The 20,423-nt window shown below is 37.4% G+C and overlaps 1 protein-coding gene across 1 annotated transcript in view; it reads right to left on the bottom strand.

Annotated features, from left to right (window-relative positions):
- Positions 1-2,246: 2,246 nt before the first annotated feature.
- LOC126412328 (RNA polymerase II elongation factor Ell-like) overlaps positions 2,247-20,423 on the bottom strand; it is a 316,428-nt gene continuing 298,251 nt past the window's right edge. The window contains exons 8-10 of the mRNA XM_050081851.1: positions 12,485-13,729; positions 8,575-8,746; positions 2,247-8,468 (exon numbers count right to left, since the gene is read on the bottom strand). Of these exons, the coding sequence (XP_049937808.1) occupies positions 8,316-8,468; positions 8,575-8,746; positions 12,485-13,729 (1,570 nt within the window). The 3' untranslated portion in view covers positions 2,247-8,315. The remainder of the gene's footprint in view (positions 8,469-8,574; positions 8,747-12,484; positions 13,730-20,423) is intronic.

Genomic DNA, 20,423 nt, shown 5'->3' with positions numbered 1-20,423 from the left:
AAACTAAACATGAACAACACTCTGGAGGCAGTTGTACTTGTCACAGCAAGCTGTGACTTGCCAAATGGTGTATATGTGCACAAATTTGCATTGACATCTAACTATGTCTTCTGGATGCTCCGCTTTTTTTTTTTATGCAGACACAATTAAAAGCAAATGAGTCCAGAAGTCCACAATAAGAACATTAACAATGATACTGAAGAAAATTAGATTAAATGCGTACAGGATCTGCATTTTCTGCTTTGTACCAAATTAGTTAGTTTCAAGTTCTATGGATCAATTTGCACGATAAACTGTAATGAAGTGAAATGAGTCATTTTACATTCACATCACAGATTAATTTGAAAATACAGCTATCTGCTAAATATTTATAATTTTTTTTAATGTGCAGATGTCACCTAATGTTCCCTACCACCACCTTTTACACATTACAATAATAGAAATTATTCTAAGGAATAACTTGCTAATGAACTGTTGTTGTTGTTGTTGTGGTCTTCAGTCCTGAGACTGGTTTGATGCAGCTCTCCATGCTACTCTATCTTGTGCAAGCTTCTTCATCTCCCAGTACCTACTGCAGTCCACCCCCAGTAGCTGAGTGGTCAGCGCGACAGACTGTCAATCCAAAGGGCCCGGGTTCGATTCCCGGCTGGGTCGGAGATTTTCTCCGCTCAGGGACTGGGTGTTGTGTTGTGTTGTCCTACTCATCATCATTTCATCCCCATCGATGTGCAAGTCGCCGAAATTTCATTGAAAAAAAAGCAGTCAGAAGCTTTTAGAAATTGTTTTGAAGATCTTTGACATTGCAATCATTGAAAAAAATTTCTAGCAGAAGAAAAAATCTGAAAACATGGCTTCATGTATGGGCAGACAATGAGCAGTTCACTCTGTGATTGATATAGTTTATGTACTAAGTTAAGACAAACTAACATTAGATAGTAACCTATAATGAGAACCACATGTGTACAGTTAAAGGTAGTATCACATCACAAAACTGTAATTTATGTAACACCCATACTGTACATCATTATGTATTGTAAAACAAAATGTATTGTAGATGATTGTGCATCATGTACGTATTGTGCAAACTATTTGCATGTACAAAAGATAATTTACTGGACCACTAAAAATCAGAATCGCAATGTTCCTTGTTAATTTATTATTCCCTTGCTGAGAACCAGCCTAATTTTGTGTTTTTATTCAGAACCTAAATTAATACTTATATTTTTATTTGTTATTTTTTACCAAAAATGTATACTTTCAAAGTAAGTCTACACAATCAGTAGTTTGTGTAATTTAGAGGATTTTTCAATGTTACAATCTGACAAAAAAATGACTCTTTTTTTCTTGAAATAGAAGTATATGTTACTACTCTCTCCCATAAGTAAATGGCTTAAGATAATATGATAATAGGAACATGGATGCTCTGCTTATGAAACTCAGCTCTTTCTCATGCTTTTACAGGCACAACATGTAGTACTTAGCATTTTCATTAGTATATTCATGCAGTGACTTCATTTTGGAGTGATATCCAAGTGACGGGATAAAGATGAATAGCAATAACAAGAACTCATGAACTTCACCTCCCAACATATTGTAGTTTTCTTTCTTCTCCTTCCCCTCATCTCCCTTCCCTTCTAATTCTTAATCACACTATTCATTTCTCATACTCTTAATCATCACTCTGTCAACATCACCTCTGGACTGAAGTGCGCTTACTAATGTAGTATCTTTTTATCCCCTACTCTTTCTCATATTTTGCGCAAGGCGAACGGTCTACCCGACGGGAGGCCCTAGCCACACGGCATTTCCATTTCCATTTTGCGCATCCCCTCAGTCTCATTGCAGATGGTCCCTCTCATCCTGGAGCCCAGGTGACTGGCCTTCCCTTTTAATCTACCCCCTTCAGTCCCTCTCTCAGACCCAAGGTGGGAACTGTGTAAATCTGTGTGTGTGTGTGTGTGTGTGTGTGTGTGTGTGTGTGTGTGTCAGCAGTACTAAGTTTGATTGTTTCACTCAGAGCATGTTAAATTTCATTCTTTTTCATTTGATTTGCATATCAATTATTTTAATTCCAGATATCTCAAATTATAACTAGTTCCTTAGGAACGGAAGGAAAGAGAGGTAAGGAAAATATTTCAGTTTTGTAACAGGTAAAAATGGTAGAGTGGTAATTAGAGGGTGAAATACTTCATCAATGGGTGAAGGAAAACTGGAAATAAGCATTGCATAAGAAAAACAACAACAAATGTGATTTTGATTGCTGCATGCATATAAGTAATAGGATTTATTTTTTTTGTATGTTTTGTGTAAGTTTATATGTCCCATAAGACAAACATTTTTTTAAACAAATCCAGCAATAGATCTAAACCAAACAAGACATTGTCATATATCCATTATCCCAAATCACAAATGATACAGTAACCCTGCCTTCTGCAGACATGAGGTCTCATTTGTGATTTCTTTTCCCAAGTGGCACACACGAAAACAAATCTGTCATACATGTTCCTGTGCTCAGCACCATCTACAACAAGTTTGTGCTCATGGAATGTTTCAGCTCATTTTGAAATATATTTTAAATATGTCATTAAACTCTTAGAACAATGTAGCACTCATTTAACAATATACTTATAAAGCCAGAAGACACAATAAAAATTAGCAGCATCATCAACAATTGCATGATGATGAGAATGTATACATCTATCAATGCCATGATACAACTGAGTGTCAAATGTAATATATATCTGAGCTTACTAGCAGAATAGTACCTTTATTACAGCTCCATTTCTGGAAGATGAGATTCAATTTGATTGTAGAGTAAGCCTTATAATTAAGAAATTTGGAATAACATTCCACACTTTTGCAATACAATGTGCATCATTTTTGGAAATGGGTCCTGCTCCTCTGAGAGCTGTGTCAGCTCATATTAATTGTCATATTTGTATTTAAAGATGCATTGGTTCATCAAAGTATTTCCGCAAGTGACAAATTTCTTTTAGTGGTAATCATACATGAAGCTAGAGATTTTGGAAGTGTGCTCACTATAACAGTGTTGAATCTAAAGGGTACCTGCCAATACAACAATTCTATATTAAAAATTAATGTACTACACTACAATCAGCTCTGGTTACTTGTAAAGAAAACCACCTGTGTTCACTAAATACTATAAACAAAAAGTTCCTTTCTCTTGCTGATCTCTGGTGGGGTACGTGAGACAACTTTTGAGACACTGGGGGAAAAAAAAAATCAATCCTTGTCTTAGTTTGACCAATGTAGAACACAAATAATCAAACCATCAGAACAACCTAATAAAAATGTATACTGTATTAAAATCGGATGTGTGTGCTTCATGCAGTTAATGCAGAATTTACCTTATTTCAGTGTTTCCACTCTCTACAACCAAAGTGAATCTGCTAAATAATACTGAATGTTAAAACAACCTCAGTTAGAAAGCCTACACTTGAACAATAACTTTAAACCAGTAACAACAATCATTACAATAATGACACAGATTGTTCCTAACAAAACTTCCATAATTTTTGAAATAACAAACCAACCAACGTACCAGTATACATCAGTAATGCAACCAAATGCCAATTTCTGCATTTATGTTGCTATTTAAAAGAACTGAATCATGCTTCATTCACAATGCTTCAGAAGGAATTACAAAAACATACATACATGTATACATATTTACATAGTAAATTCAACAATAAATTAATATTTTCCTGCTACAAACATAAATAAACCTCATATAAAACAATATCCACACACACAAATCACAATTTCAAAAGCAGTTGACAAAAATCACCAGAGCAAAACAGCAGCACATTGATATCAGTTGATTTACCTTCACTGCCACTTGGGAAACTTTAAAGCCATATCGGTTCACCTTGCTTGTGGAGTTTGCTTGCATTCTGTTCTATTTTGAGATTCAGCAATGCGGTAAAAATAGGAGAATAAACTTTATCTTTTATTAAAAATAAAGTATATAATTATCATCATTAAGCATGTCTTTAGTATATGGCTTCCATAATTGTGATGTCATTATCTCTCTTGTGCAGTTAGCTTTTCCAGTGTGAGATATGTGATACCTATTACAACTCACTTCCCTGCAATAATGAAGGCCCATAACAGAAACAATGTAATGTCAATATTTCAAACAATTCTTAGGATAATTGACGATTTTAATTTGTATAAACCTGGTATGGAGAATGAGACACTCATATTAGTAATACACAACAGAACAATTAGCAAGTGCTCTTTTATTTTTAAAAAATCACAAGTTAAACATATATTGTTCTTGGTCCCTCATTAAATTATTAAGTGTAAGCCTATCTGCACTAACAAACCAGTTACGAGATACATCTTTATGTTACTACTTTAGCTAGTTGCTGAATCTTGTGTGTGCATATTCATACAAAGTGATAAATACAAGCACTTAAATGTATTATTGTCAGATATGCCAGTTACTCCACAAGCACTTACGAATCCTTACCAGCAGAACAGTACTTACGCCAACAGTGAGAATAAATATCCCACTAGCTGGTATAATTACACAATCCCCGGACTAAGAAGAGCATTTTTTTTTCAACATTTTTATGTAAAATCTCAAAAGCAGAACACAATAATGAAAGAAGACAGAATGCATATTATTGTATGATATCCTTTTTATAAAACACTATACAGACAGTAATAATAATAGTCATAATAATAATAATAATGATAATATAATAATCAAGGTCAGGGAAGAATTCCGGTCGTCACCAATGTTCCAGGCCAGGGCAGCAATAAATGAATGGAGGCCATCCACATTGTTTATGTATACAGCATCGTAAGCACAGTCGCCAGGATGAGTAGTTACCATCCTTTTTAGAAATATAAATAGCATAACTTCTGATCAAAAATGTTCTTGATCACAAAAAGTTTATTATACAGTATTTCCCTTTCAAATATTTTCCACAACCAAGCACATTTATAGTTATTACAACTGCCATTTAATCGCTACATTAAACTTTTCTTCACTTTTCACTGTAGTTAATCCTTGGCAATGGTGGCAGGACAGTTCTCACTCCCTTCTCTCACACATCAGCATCAGTCAAGTTACAATAGTTAGCAGCAAATCTGCTGCAGGAATGAGCATCTATTAATAAAAAATAAAATAAAAAAAATACATCACAGTCAAAAATATATTATGTATAAAGTATTTATCTTCCATTATTTCCATCAACGATGTTCTTGCAGCTTAATATACTCCGACACTTTATCAGGAGAAGCATTCACCAGTAACTTACATAGGGTGGTGAACAAACTTTACCCAATAAGTGAATTCTGCACTGTTATTTCACTTAGTACTGTACTTTGGTCATTAAATCTTCTCTGTCATGTTTCTCAAAATTATCTGTACCAATATCTAAAAGATTTTTAATATGTATATATACACACACAGTTGCTAACTATCTTACAGTTTTCGAGATATGGTTTGAGCATTCTGATTATCCATTACCCACAAGCTAGATAATTTACACGATTTTGTTAATGGATACATAACTGAAAGAACATTTAACTCCAACCACTTCATCTCATGCACAAAAACCACATACACTCAAACAAATGAAAGAACCATCATGGATTGCACAGAACATTTGGGATATCACTGACCAATCTTACTGAGTAATCAGTTTCACCAGTATATGTATGAAGGACACTTCTGGAAATAATATTTCAAATTAGTTTTTGTAACTGACGGAGCAAAAAAACACCACTTTAATATTAATGATGAGTAGGGAACTCTTATTTGCACTTCTAATGAATTCCCATAAATGTGAACTTCTGCTGTTACAATAAAATGATAACAAGAGTTAGTAACACATCCTTCAACTAGTGTGCTACATAAACATACTCTATATCCAAAGAATTAACACATTATCTAAAGAGTGTACAAACATGCGATTTTGGTATGGTGCAAACAAATTAAATTTGACTTTAATACAGGAGTAATAACAAAAACAAAAGTATGTTCTTCAAACAACATCATCATGTCCCACAAAATATTTTATATGGTATTCCTACACCTACAATTGATTAGATTTTTTGGAAATCTCTCAGATATACTTGACAAATTTACTGAAAGGAACAAAAGCACAAAATCCACTTTTTTCATAACACTGGGGCCACAGTACCTGTACCACAAAATTTATTTTTAAAAATGGTGCAATATGCTGAGATTGTGCTATAGATCTGACCAATATACTGATTTCTTATTATGATGCCATTACCCAAAATGTTTTCCCTTGTTGCATCAACTTCAAAATAAACCTTTGCCTCGTGTCTGTGCTTCTGTCACATCAATTTGCCCCCTCATCTGTCAACTTTCATTGTTTATTTAATGGAAGTATTCCAATTTCATACAAAATAGCAGGCAGTATTAACAATTTTTAATGTAATTTAAATTGTTACAGCTTTTTTATGGTACCTTCGTAACCACAACTCGTGCAAGAATCTTCACATAAAAGTGTTCCCTACTTCACAGTACCAAACCACCAGCATTAAAATTCACTACGTCATCCATGTAAAACTGCTTAAAAGTTTCAGATTAGTCTTTCTTTGTTCAATGTATTATAGTAGCAGTGCACCAGAGATTAGTGTAAATAATTCCAATTCTAATAATTTATTTTTCAGACAACAATATTCTGTGGTACAGCTTTATGTAAACTTTGTCCTTCCCATCACAATGAACTTTTTAGCTCTGAGAAGACTACCCCAGATGGATTCTAAAGAAATGAAGAAATCCCACAGTAACACAAAATATAAATTTGTGAATGCTTTCTTGGCTTTACATGAGCATTATGTTGAGATTCATGAAATACTCATAATAGCCAATTTACTGTGCATTTGTATGATGCATATAATGATCCTACCTCTCTCCAGTTCAAGCTATTAATAACACAAAGGGCATTTGATCTAGTTATCTCTACTGACTGGGACTGGAAATTTTTTAGATTGTAGAATGCTTAACTGTATTGAGCACATTTTTAAAACGGAAAGGAAGAAGCTACTGTTATGCAAATTGTACATTATGGGAATTGTGAAGTGCAAATGGTTCAAAAATACACTGCTTCATATCACAATACATCACCCACACTTTTGATACCTGTTCTCTCATCAGCAATCAATATAATTTTACCATTACATTTCAATATGTTTAACATTTATGGAAGACTATCAATTTTAAAACAATAAATAATTTCTTTGTACAAGTAGTTTACATGAGGTTAATATCTTTCTTGCTGGAAGTTGGGGGAAAATTTCCAGTGGCTAACTATTAAAAAGGCACTGTTCAGTTCAGCTAAAGCACTAGCTCCTATGAGACCATAACATTTTTAAGGAAAGAGAGAACAGGAATCTGGTGAAATAAAATACCACAAACAAACCACACACTACTTTTGGAAGATGGCCAACACTCTAAACTGAGGAGATAAAACCGCACAAAGGCTGTGTACAAAAAATGGGACTTTAAATTACTTCCACTATTTATGGCATAATCTAAATCTTAGGAATAACAAACATTAACATCAGAAAGATAGTGACTTTTCTTCACTTTTATGTAGACACAGCACCATCTCACATAAGTTCTCAATAATTTACAAGATATTATTGTTCCACTATGAAAGTATCAGGATTGTGTTATTAATATCAATCATTATTCAGAAATAAATGCAGAGCTCATTATTCCACACACTTCATGATGGAGTTTCATGCAAAAAACACAATCTTTCTCACTCCCAGTGATGACTTAACAATGAACCTAAGTCTGCACAAATTTCTTACATTTACTAATTACAAAAGAAGCATGAAATTCATTTAATCTCTCTCTCTCTCTCACACACACACACACATTTCAAGATCAAAACAACACCCTTGATGGGAGAAGTAAAATAATCCTCTTAAGGTAACTCTTGAACCTTTCGAGTAAAGCAGATAACCATACAACACAGTGCGAAGGCTATATCTAATACTGACTTACTGTTTAATGTACTTTGTTTTTGTGAACTTTGTTTTTATGAACTTTCAAGCATTGTAACTGCACACTTTATCCTCTCCAGATCAACAGCCGTCACAGTTAAAAATACCAGTTAGGAGCAAATTCTGGGATCTGTGACATTTGTGATAGGAATTATTACTCTACATTTTCAAGTGTAATGAAAACTGCAAGTAAGTACTAAGCACAATGCCAGTTAACCACCACGAGATTCCTGCTCGACTGATCGTTGTTGGAACGTTAAAGGCAGCATTTCATGTGCTGAGTGAGGCCAGGGTCAGTTACAGTTCTGTGCTGCATCATATTCAGAAACCAGGCGTTTGATGTGTGACAATTTTTCATGCAGATACTGAAACCTCTTTTTGATTTCTTGGAGCTTCTGATCCCGTTTAGTTTCTTCATATTCCCGAATAATTTGTTTCTGAATGCTCTGCAACAACAAAATTTTAGTATGTTAAGACATTAAATAAGTGTAACAACTATTGACCATGTATTAGTTAAAACTCAAAGCTTCCCAAATTCATCTCTATTCATACCTTCCATCCAGAGCTAAACTTTACTTGTTGGTTTAAGCTCTTTTCTAAATGAGCAAATCTCTGAGAAACTTTTTCAACTTCAGAGTGAAGTCTTCTGTATTCTGAATAATCTGCATTGAAGTCTGCTTTGTATTTACTCCGTTGCTCACTGTTCATTATTTTTGTGTAGTTCCTGTGAAAATTAGTAACAGTTAATAGACCGAAAGGATTCCTACAGTTTAGTGACATAGTGCAACTGAAAATTAGTCTGAAGAAGATTTTTTCCTAATTTATTATCAATAACGGACACTAGAAATTTCAAGTGTATTCACTCTAATGTCAAATGTAACACAGAAGTTGAAAATAACATATTGAGAACTACAAAGATGATTGTATAGGAAAGAAAGGTGTTTTTACATAAATAAAGTCATTAACATTTATCTACAACCATAGCCTGCAAACCAATTGAACTGCATGGAAGAGGTTACTTCCCAGTGTACCAGTTATGGGAGCTTCTTCCCAATTCCACTCATGTATGATGTGTGGGAAGAATGATTGCTTAGATGCCTTGTGTGAACTGTCATTATTTAAATTTTCTCTTCACAACCTCTAGGGAGTGATGCATAGGGTGGTGTTATATATTCCTAGATTTCTCACTAGAAGCTTTTTTAAGCAGGCTCTGACAGGATAATTTGCATTTATCTTCAGTCTTCCAAGAGTGAAACAAGCCTGTGACCATTCAAATTGCTCTTCTTTGTGTACACATTCAATATCACCCATTTCTTCTACTTTGTACAGATCCCACAAAGTTGAACAATATTCTAAGATGGGTGACAAGTGTTTTGTAGGCAATCTCTTTTTGCAGACTGATTATATTTTCTAATATCTTTTACCAACAAATAAGCTTATGTGACTGTTCCACTTCATATCGCTATACATTACTTCATATCGCTATAATACATCGCTGCACCCAGTTACTGGTATGAGGTGATGGATTCTAGTTGCAACAGACTGATATTCTAGTCATGGGATACTATACTTATTTTTTTACAGATATTTGTGCACACATCCTACTGACTCAGCATTGAAATGTATAGCAATAATGCCCCTTACAAACAATACGAAGCAGCTTTTTAGGTCTGAAGTAATTTAACACAAACACTTTCTCCTTGTTTAAGAAAAATTTTCCATTACTATTATTACTTTTCTTCTTCTTGTTTAGAATGGGCCTACTTTGGACCACGCTTGTTCAACAGCGTGGCTTTGATCTTTGCCCAGTACTGTCTCATCCACTGCCGATGTAACTCCTTCCTTTCTTCTGTCCAGGGGGGACCTTTCCTTCGGGACTTTTCCTGAAATCCTTGGGCTTCCTTCAGGTTACATCTCTCAGACTGTCTGTTCTGGAGATCAGTTATTCCTAGTAATTTAATGACCTTTTCAGTTTCTGTCAGTCAAGTGTTGCGAACCTTCTTGTTTTGCCAGAAAATGAACAGATGGTTGGTCAATCTCTTTGCATGCAGTCTTGCAACATGGCAATTGAAAGCTACCCACACAGAAAGCCTCTCGATATGTTCATAGAGTTCAGAGTTATGTCACCTTTTGAATTCTTGATCTTCTTATACCAGGCCTACGATCTTCCTGAGGATTCTCCTCTCTCCGACTTCAAATTTCTCCATCAGACCTCTCCAGTTCATGGGAAGACATTCCATGGCATACAGGGTGTTGGGTGTACGATGTGTAGTGCAAGTTTCAGGTTGTGTGGCAGGCATTTTTTGTTGTAGCTGTTCATAGTCAGTCGATAGGCTAGTTCACCTTGTTGACTCTCATGGATAATGGCATTTTTTCTGATAAGTTTGGTTCAATCCATTCGCTAAGATACTTAGACTTTTCAGTCCTTTTGATGTTTCACTGGTCTAGTAATATCACTCTGTTAGCTTCTTTGATGTTGGTAAAGAGCTCTGTTTTCTCCAGTGAAACTTCTAGACCCACTTTGGTTGCCTGTTTTCTGAGGTAGTTTACCCGCATTGTTGTCATTTCAAGAGAATCAGCAAACAGTGCCAAGTCACCTGCAAAAGCCAGGCAATCTACAACCAGTTCTTCGTTCTTACGGCCCAATTAGACACCACACTGAACACCCATATTGTTGAGTTCCTTGTGCCATTCTCTCACAACCTTTACAAGTACACAGTTGAAGAGAAGTGGGGAGAGTCCATCCCATTGCCTCACTCCAGTTTTTATCTCCAAGCTTTCTGAGGTCTCACCTCTAAATTTATTATTACTATTATTATTACTATTACTGTTACTGTTATTATTGTTACTGCTATTACTATTACTTTTCTATATCTGATTGTGTTTAAGAATGGGGAACACCCACAACAATTTTTATTGTTGATAATAATTAGGAATAGTCAAATACCAAGTAATTTTAATATGAAAATTTTAACTAGATAGCTCTAATAATCTGTGTTAAAAATGAAACAAATGAAGTTTAACTTCAATATAATGGAAGGAAACATTCCACGTGGGAAAAATTATATATAAAAACAAAGATGAGGTGACTTACCGAACAAAAGCGCTGGCAGGTCGATACACACACAAACAAACACAAACATACACACAAAATTCAAGCTTTCGCAACAAACTGTTGCCTCATCAGGAAAGAGGGAAGGAGAGGGGAAGACGAAAGGAAGTGGGTTTTAAGGGAGAGGGTAAGGAGTCATTCCAATCCCGGGAGCGGAAAGACTTACCTTAGGGGGAAAAAAGGACAGGTATACACTCGCACACACGCACATATCCATCCACACATACAGACACAAGCAGACATATGTCTGCTTGTGTCTGTATGTGTGGATGGATATGTGCGTGGTCTGCTTGTGTCTGTATGTGTGGATGGATATGTGCGTGTGTGCGAGTGTATACCTGTCCTTTTTTCCCCCTAAGGTAAGTCTTTCCGCTCCCGGGATTGGAATGACTCCTTACCCTCTCCCTTAAAACCCACTTCCTTTCGTCTTCCCCTCTCCTTCCCTCTTTCCTGATGAGGCAACAGTTTGTTGCGAAAGCTTGAATTTTGTGTGTATGTTTGTGTTTGTTTGTGTGTCTATCGACCTGCCAGCGCTTTTGTTCGGTAAGTCACCTCATCTTTGTTTTTATATAGAAGTTTAACTTCACTTCTACGTTCTCAGCATTTAACATTTTATCACTCTTAAGAACAATTTTTATTGCTCTTGTTAAATTTCCAATGTTCACAGTGTTAATTCATGCCCAATTTTGTGTTAACGTACTTGTTCCCATGATCTATGTTTGATGAAACAATGTTCGTGGAGAAAAGCTGATGAAATGGACATAAAATTACACTGGCATGGGACTGGCCTCCAAATAGTGTTTAAAATCGTTATGCGGTTAAGTTTCTCGACACCATGGTACTCTACCCAATAGATCTAAATTGGTAGAGGTTGAAACAATTCGTGCTTTACATCTGCCGCAGCCAAGCTCTATACGGCATGGTGGCCAATTAGAATTAGGTCTCTTTGAATTAAGGTATCATGACCAATCACAACCCCTTTTGAACTGTCTCTGCTGTACTTGGGCAGATTCGTGTTTATCATAATCGGTCTACCTTTGGGATGCAAGATAAATTTAGAAGATAATAGTTAACACAAGACAGATAAAGCAAACTGAATTTCAAATGTATGTATAAATTTCCTCTTTCGTAGTACATAGTAAGAAAATGGAATTACACCTGCTGGTACATCAGGGAGGACTTAAAAGTAGATTTTACATAACAGATCACTCCATAAACAGGACATTATGGGAATTTGAGGACTTAAAAATACAGTTAGTTTTGCAACAAGTCATCACACGAAAATTATCCATATTAAACAGAGTAGATATACTAAAAAGTTACTGAAGAAGCAATGTCTTCCATACTTACGAAAGATAATCAGCAAATGGAAGTTCACCATTTAATGGTTGATCAACAGCTTCCTGTTGACAGTGGGGACTGGAGTAAGAATCTGCTGTTGCAGCAACAGTATTCTCTGTGTTAGAGGAAGAAGGTACATGGCCGCTGGAGTAGCCATTTCTCTGGTCACTGTTGCTATTACTATGGCTTAAGTTGTTGCTTGCATTACTCCTGTTGCTTACATTGTTATTGATGTTGCGATTGCTGCTGTTGCTGCCACCACTACTGACACTGTTATTGGAGACACCATTGTAATTACCATTCCCAGCACTTCTGCTGAAGGAACTGCTGTTATTGCAATTACCATTCCACCTGTCATTTCGACTGTCCTGGTATCTACCACTATTCCTGGCACTGGCGGATGGGCTTGGAACCCTGCCACTTTCTGTCTTTCCCCATACACTCTCTTCCCTCAGTGTTTTGTTACTGCCATTTAAACCACTGCTTCTGCCAGGTGATGAAGTGTTAGGTGACTTATTAAAACACTGAACAGCTGAGCGATCAACTGTGTCACTGTGCACACTTGTGGAGGACATTTCCTTGTTACTCACTACACTAAACACACTGTCAGCAACAGTATCAGATGCAAACTGTCTTCTTTCTCTGTCTGCAGTAGAAAAACTGCCCCTATCCGGTCCACAGTAACGCCTGTCGGAGCTGCCACTTTCTGTTTCCATTGCTAATGGTCGCCTTTCCAAAACGTTTTCACCACTTAAGGGCCGCCTCTCTGCAAAAGTACTATTCCTTTCAGCAAGGGAACGTCTATCAGATGAAGCACTATCTCTGTCACTAAACCGCCTGTCCGATGATGGCCCTTCTCGTTCACTAAAAGTTCTCCTATCAGAAGAAAGGTTATCCCTTTCCACATATGGTCTCCCGTCTCTGTTTTCTTCCTCATCACGTTCTGGAGTATTGACATGCCTAACCCCATCCAGGAGTGAAGGAAGTCCGGCAGCTGCACCACCACTGCTATTATTATTATTATTACTATTTCCTGTCCTCGTGGATGGCAGCTGCTGATCTGGTTTCCGATAATGTGATACGCGATGCTTCTTGGAAGGTAGTCCATCTGCGCCTTCAAAATATCCAGGCCTCTTGAGATTTGAAGACACAGGTGGTGGTGGGCTGCCCGGGTGGGTGCTGGTAGGAGAGTGTCCACTGCCCGAGCTGCCACCATCACTGCTCCCTGGGGGTGTGAGGTTCTGCGGCTTGTGGCTACATGGAACAAATGTAACAAGTGAATTACCTAAAGGGGACAACATAAATTAAAGTAAATTATTAGAAATTTTATCCACAGTTTTTAATTAATTACTTCTGTGTTCCATTTTTGTTATGTATCTGAACATACCCCATCCCACAATGGAAAACATTTTTACATATTTCCTAAGAGGAGTAGGGGGGAGGTAAGGTGTGTGTGTGTGTGTGTGTGTGTGTGTGTGTGTGTGTGTGTGTGTGTGAGAGAGAGAGAGAGAGAGAGAGAGAGAGAGAGAGCGCAAGCTACAATTTATTGGGTCTTCATTAAGGAAGCATTGTGGAAACATACGATGTCATCACTTTTAACATGCTACGTGTAAAATTACAGAACTCTAACAATGGAATATACTGTCTAGACTAACAGTAATATGAATTATGATAGACTGCTACATGTCACAGGATGAGGTGTTGACTGGGACTCCATGCCCTGTGATGACAATGGCCATACGCATGTGAATAGTGTAAGTATGAAACAGTGTGCGTTTTCCAAAAGCAGAAGATGGCCTTTTTCCAATAGCTTGGTCTACTTTTAAGCAGGTGGGTTCACCGTTAAGTGCCTCCTGTTTGTGATGAGTAACAAAATATCCTAATTCATGTCGTCAATTTCAGAAACCTATGTATGAATCTCCCACTGCTTTTCAATACTCATATCTAACATACAAAAGATTACAAAATGGATTTATGGAACACTGAGCTCTCAGTTATTTCAAACTATGTCCTATGCCTGACCAAAGCAGTCTTATAGTGTATAACTTGGGTGAATGACACAGCCCGAAAATATGAGGAAGTTAGATTCAATTTTCATGACACCAGGATGTCAGAATAATGGAACGTGCACAATGTCTCCCACTGCTTTTCAATACTCATATCTAACATATAAAAGATTCTAACTAAAGATTATAACTATTCAAATGTTTACACAAATGAAGAGAATGATGTCACTGAATCAGCAGGGGGGAGGGGGGGAAGGAAACTAGAAAAGAAATTGAATTGAAATTCTGCAAAAGATGGTGTGGGGGGGTGGGGGTTTGAAAGTTTGGTGTTATTCTCCACTTTTGGCAATGTGAGATCTTGAATACTACAGAAACTGCAGAAGTGGAAAACCAAGCCATGTAAGTTTGTATACCACATCAAAACTGCTCCATTTTGCTAGTCTCCACCTTTTGCTTCTTCCATTGGTATCACATGACAACCAATTAAATTTTTTTTATCAATGCAATTGCTGCTGATTTAAGAAACAACAGCCATTTTCTACAGACTCTGTTTTTACTATTAATCTTTTAGTCCTACTTAGGACATTCCACAGGCACCTCTGTCTGATGCAGCAAAATCAACTCTAACAGTCTGTGAAACAAACTCACTATCTGCAGATGAAACAGCAACACAATATATAGACACAACTATAACTGTGCAGGTGTGATATTTGGTGGTTGGCCAGGAATCTTGATTCCTTTGAACACCACTGGCATTGCCACTGAAAGCTGCTTCCATGTTTCCAACATGCAAACAAAGGCTACTAAGTAGCAGCTGGAAACACTGCTTGAAAAATTGTTGGAAACTTGTTGCAATCTAACTGGGGATGTGGCTTTCAAGGAAATATAGAAAGTATCGACATATTAAAGGGAGCATAACACAGAAACATAAATTTGCTGTTCACGTAAGTAATACAGAAAATGAAAGGAATTGGAGCATGTCAACAACATTGGCACATGATGTTGAATGACATGTGGTGTAATTAAAACTAAATGATATTACTGTATCTCACAACACTTAGAAACAACACAACTAAAATTAAGAATGTAGTGAACACCAAAACTGAAAGGGACGAAATATCTTAATGGTAAGCATTCTGATATGTAAGAAAGACAATTTGACACTAAGGGTGCATGTAGCAACACAAAAGAATAAATATAGTGGAACTGAAGGTGGAGTTTTCCACCAAGACATAACCTATTACAGAATGAATCTTAACCCTTCTAACAACATTGGCAGTAATGGAATTACCCCAGTTAATGTTTTCCATGTATCTTTATATTTTCTCTCATGTTTACAATTTTATTTATTTTCTGTGATTCATGTGGGTGTCCTTGTTACCCCTTTGAGAGTGTTTGTTATGAAATTTGTAGCAAATAGAATTTTATTTACAGCCTCACTACTCCTCCAAGCAGAAGTAAAGAAAGTTATATTTTAATCAAAATTGTTGTCACACTGTACTTGGATTTTCATTGTTCAGTTGGGAAAACCATGATAATAATAAGTTTATAGCTCTACTTTGCTGTTACTTTGATCTGTGATATTCTTAGCTTTTATTTCTAAGCTTACACATGGACTAGCGTTACTGTCTGCAGGAGTCTGAAAGATTTATAAATACTGATAGTCCAGATTATCTGTGTGAAGGAGACTGTGATGTGAATTTGAGGTATAATGAAGAGGAAAAGATAGTCTTTAAATTAATGAAGATGTTACTGATGGTTGTACGAATGAATGAAAGGTGTCACAGGACAAAGCTACCAGGGACAGAAAATTATGAGATGATGTTACCAAGCTTGAAGCTCCAACTCTTTCAAGTATATTCAAACCTAGAAGAAGCCGAGCTTTGCATTTTACACTCTTCCATCAATGAAGAAGGGCATTTCAAAATATTGTTTGACAAAAACCTGATGTAATACACAACAGTAAAACTGTACAATCAAACGTAAAATATTATCAACATGGTTGATGTTATATGTAAGACATATCAATGAAAAAGATCAAGATGTTTTTAATAAATACAATGAAACTTGCCCACAACAATCTGTAGAATGGCACAACATATGTTAAGTCCCATAGTGCTCAGAGGCTTTCTTTTTTTTTTTTTTTTTTTTTTTTTTTTGGGCACAATATAAGACACTAGGCATTGTTGGCATTATTTCCATACTACTGACTGCAGGAAGAAACTCGTGGAATCACGATAGTGTTTCCGAGTAATAGATTATCCATCCAGCTTTTAGAAATGCATTTTTCACAGCTGTTATGTCACACCAGATTTCAATAATTACCAGCTGTTGTGAGATAATAACACTCGACATCAGAACTGCACATGTAAATTACAAGCGTCAAGCAGTAAGAGAGGTTTTCAACATCTTTGCGACTGCATCATAAATATTTACAACCTAATGAGTACCTAACTGTTTATGAAAGACTGGTACCTTACGACAGCATTTACCCATTGTGAGTATACATGAAATCTAAACTAGGGATGTACACAATGAAAATATGGGTATATGCAGATGCTATGAGTGGATACATATGTAATTTTGAACTATATACAATCATGAAAGACAACCAGACAGAAGTAAATCAAGGGCAACATGTCACACTGGATATGGGTGAACTAAATTTTCGGCATGGCAGGGGAATATTTTTTACCGCTAACTGAGAACTTGTTGGATCGCAATTTAACATTAGCTGTAACTCTAAGAGAGCAAACAAAAGAGAAATATCACATAAATTTTGCCTAATGTAACAAGAAAGGAAAAATCCTCACGATTTACATTTACAAAGAGATGACTATTGTCTTGAACATTCCAAAGAAAAAGAAGTGTGTTACTATGATTTCACGGCAACACCATGATGACTCTGTTGATTAAAAAGAAAATGCTCACTATAATGAGATTAAAGGGGGAGTAGACATGGCTGATATAATGCCAGACATACAGCTATGTACGTACAACAAATAGTTGGCAGTACCGAATATTTATGGACATAGTAAACATGCACATATTCTTTAGTCACAAAACTATCCAGACCTATTTTTTTTGTGTGTGTGTGTGTGTGTGTGTGTGTGTGTGTGTGTGTGTGTTTTTAGGGCGCTCAACTACTGTCATTAGCGCCCAGTCACAAGTGTTCAAATGTGTGTGAAATCTTATGGGACTTAACTGCTAAGGTCATCAGTCCCTAAGCTTACACACTACTTAACCTAAATTATACTAAGGACAGACAGACACACACCCATGCCCGAGGGAGGACTCAAACCTCCACCGGGACCAGCCGCTCAGCCCATGACTGCAGCGCCTTAGACCGCTCGGCTAATCCATCGCGGCAGTCACAAGTGTCAGTGCACTAATAGTGTAGAAAAAATGCAAGGGGGGCAACACCAGAAAGTACTTACAAAGACACAGATAAACAAAATAAAAGAGTTAGATCTCTTTGGACAAGTCCGTCAATGTAATAAAACTAAGGACACGAACAGCTGCTCGAGTGTCATCAGCTAAAAGTTCCTGTAAGGTAGACAGCAGACACAGGACAACACGAGAGTGAATAAAACAGGGACACGACAATAAAACATGGCGCACCATCAATGGATGACCACAGGGGCACTGCGGGGTGGCATCACCGGACAACAGGTAGCAGTGGCTAAATTGGCAATGCCCTATCTGCAAGCTAGCCAAAATGACCTCCTCTCGCCGGGAAGGGCGTGAGGAGGTCGTCCAAGCCGTCGGGATCGGTTTGATGGCCCTAAGCTTATTTTCATGGAGAGAGGACTAAGCCTCGTGCCACAATGATGAAACGCGCCGACAAAGAACCCCACTAACATCAGTTGATGGGACACAAAAGGAAGCTGTCCGAGGCAGGAGGACAGCAGCCTTGGTCGCAGCATCAGTAGCTTCGTTCCCAGGCACACCAACGTCACCTGGAATCCACAAAAAAAAGGACACAAGTACCGGTATCAGCTAGTGACTGAAGGGACCGTTGAATTCGTTGCACGAGAGGGTGGTCCGAATATGGGTCACGGAGACTCTGAATGGTGCTCAAAGAATCAGAGCAGATGGCATAGGGAGAATGACTATGGTGGCGGATATACTGAACAGCTCGATACAGAGCAAAAAGCTCAGCTGTAAAGCTTGAACACCGGGCAAGGAGCCGGTATTGAAAGGTATCATCCCCAATGACAAAGGCACATCCGATGCCAGCGGTAGTCTTGGAGCCTTCTGTGTAAATAAAGACGTTATTAGTGAGCCTCAAACGAAGTTCAACAAACCTCAAGCAGGATAGCGAATCCGCGGTCCTCTCCTTTGGGAGCGAGCGGAGTTCAAGGTGAAAGCGAACCTGAGCCTGGAGCCAAGGTGGCGTCGGGCTATCACCCACTCGAAAAGTCGTAGTGAGAGTAAAATCAAGTTGCTGAAGCAGGTGACGAAAGCGAACTCCAGAAGGTAACAAAGCAGAGACATACAGCCCTTATTGGCGGTCTAGAGTGTCGTCAAAGAAGGAGAAATGTGACGGGTGGTCGGGTATTGACATCAGTCAGCAGGCGTACTGACAAAACAACATATTGCGCCGGTAGTTTAGCAGTAATGCAGCAGCTTCGGCATACAGACTCTCAACAGGGCTGGTGTAGAATGCTCCAGTCGCCAGACGTATCCCCCGATGGCGGCTAGAGTTTAGACAGCGTAAGGTGGACGGCCCGGGCGGAAAAGTAGACAAAGCTCCCATAATCCAGCTTTATATCCAGACAGACAGAAAGATTTCACAAGATGGAGGAAGGTTTTTCTTCAAGAATTTATGTGTAAGTTTGCGAAACAGCATGTGGAAGTACAAGTAAGAAATCCACTTTGACTACATACATAACCATTGAAGTTGTTAGAATTTAAGTAAATAAGACATGTTCTCTTGAAGGTACAAAAGAAAAATCACCAACAGGATGAATATGCGTGTTGCACGTTGCATCTGCAGTATGCAGATCAGAAAACTAGATTCATGTGCATAAAGTGGAGAGGAAAAGAAAGAAAAAGAAGTGTGCCAAAACTCTAGAAGAGAGACAATTGTGGCAATATGTTCTCAATATTAGGAGAAGTCACCTCATAATTTTCAGATAATGTTAATGGGAAACTGCCAGTTATGTAAAAATAGTAAAAAACTGTCAATTGCATAGTCATTTATAAAAATAATACCGGTTTCTGCCTTTAGTAATAGCCCAGATAATGCACTGTAACGATAAAGATTAAAAGTGCTTTTTTACAAAGGGAAGTTGGAAAACAATAAAAAGGATACACTTTAAAATGATGTATTATTATCCATCTGGATAAAGACAATGCTGGGAATGGCTATGCCGAACCCACTCTCAAAACTGCTCCTCATAGCTGAGCAGCCAATGGTTAAATATAGTGATAGAGGACATGTATGAGCTGCATGATGTCAATACTAGCCAATGGGAAGTGATTTACATGTCTTACGTTACGATTTGAACATCCATTTGCAAAAAGTACATAAATTTAACTGTAAATTACTAAAAAGACAAAGTTCAATACTCTATGGATATCATTTACATTAAAACCAGTATCATACAACAGTAAATAATAATTCTTCCGGGTTATATGGCCGTGGTCCATGGAATTATTCTATTCCTAACATTTCGTCCAATACTACGTTAGACGTCCTCAGAGGTATGGCTGGTCCTGCTGAGTCCTGCCGACTGATGAGTTACATTTTACCTTTGACTAGTTTTATCTCTGCTACTATGTGCAAGCTAGACCACGTCCACTTTCCTCGGTATTTAGGCCGCTCTCCGACGCCCGACTCGTCAGTCAGCAGGACTCAGCAGGACCAGCCAATACCTCTGAGGATGTCCAACGTAGTATTGGACGAAACGTTAGGAATAGAAGAATTCCATGGACCA

This window comes from Schistocerca serialis, chromosome 7 (assembly GCF_023864345.2).
Source record: "Schistocerca serialis cubense isolate TAMUIC-IGC-003099 chromosome 7, iqSchSeri2.2, whole genome shotgun sequence".
Lineage (NCBI taxonomy): Eukaryota > Metazoa > Arthropoda > Insecta > Orthoptera > Acrididae > Schistocerca > Schistocerca serialis.
This window is presented reverse-complemented; position numbering and strand designations above follow the sequence as displayed.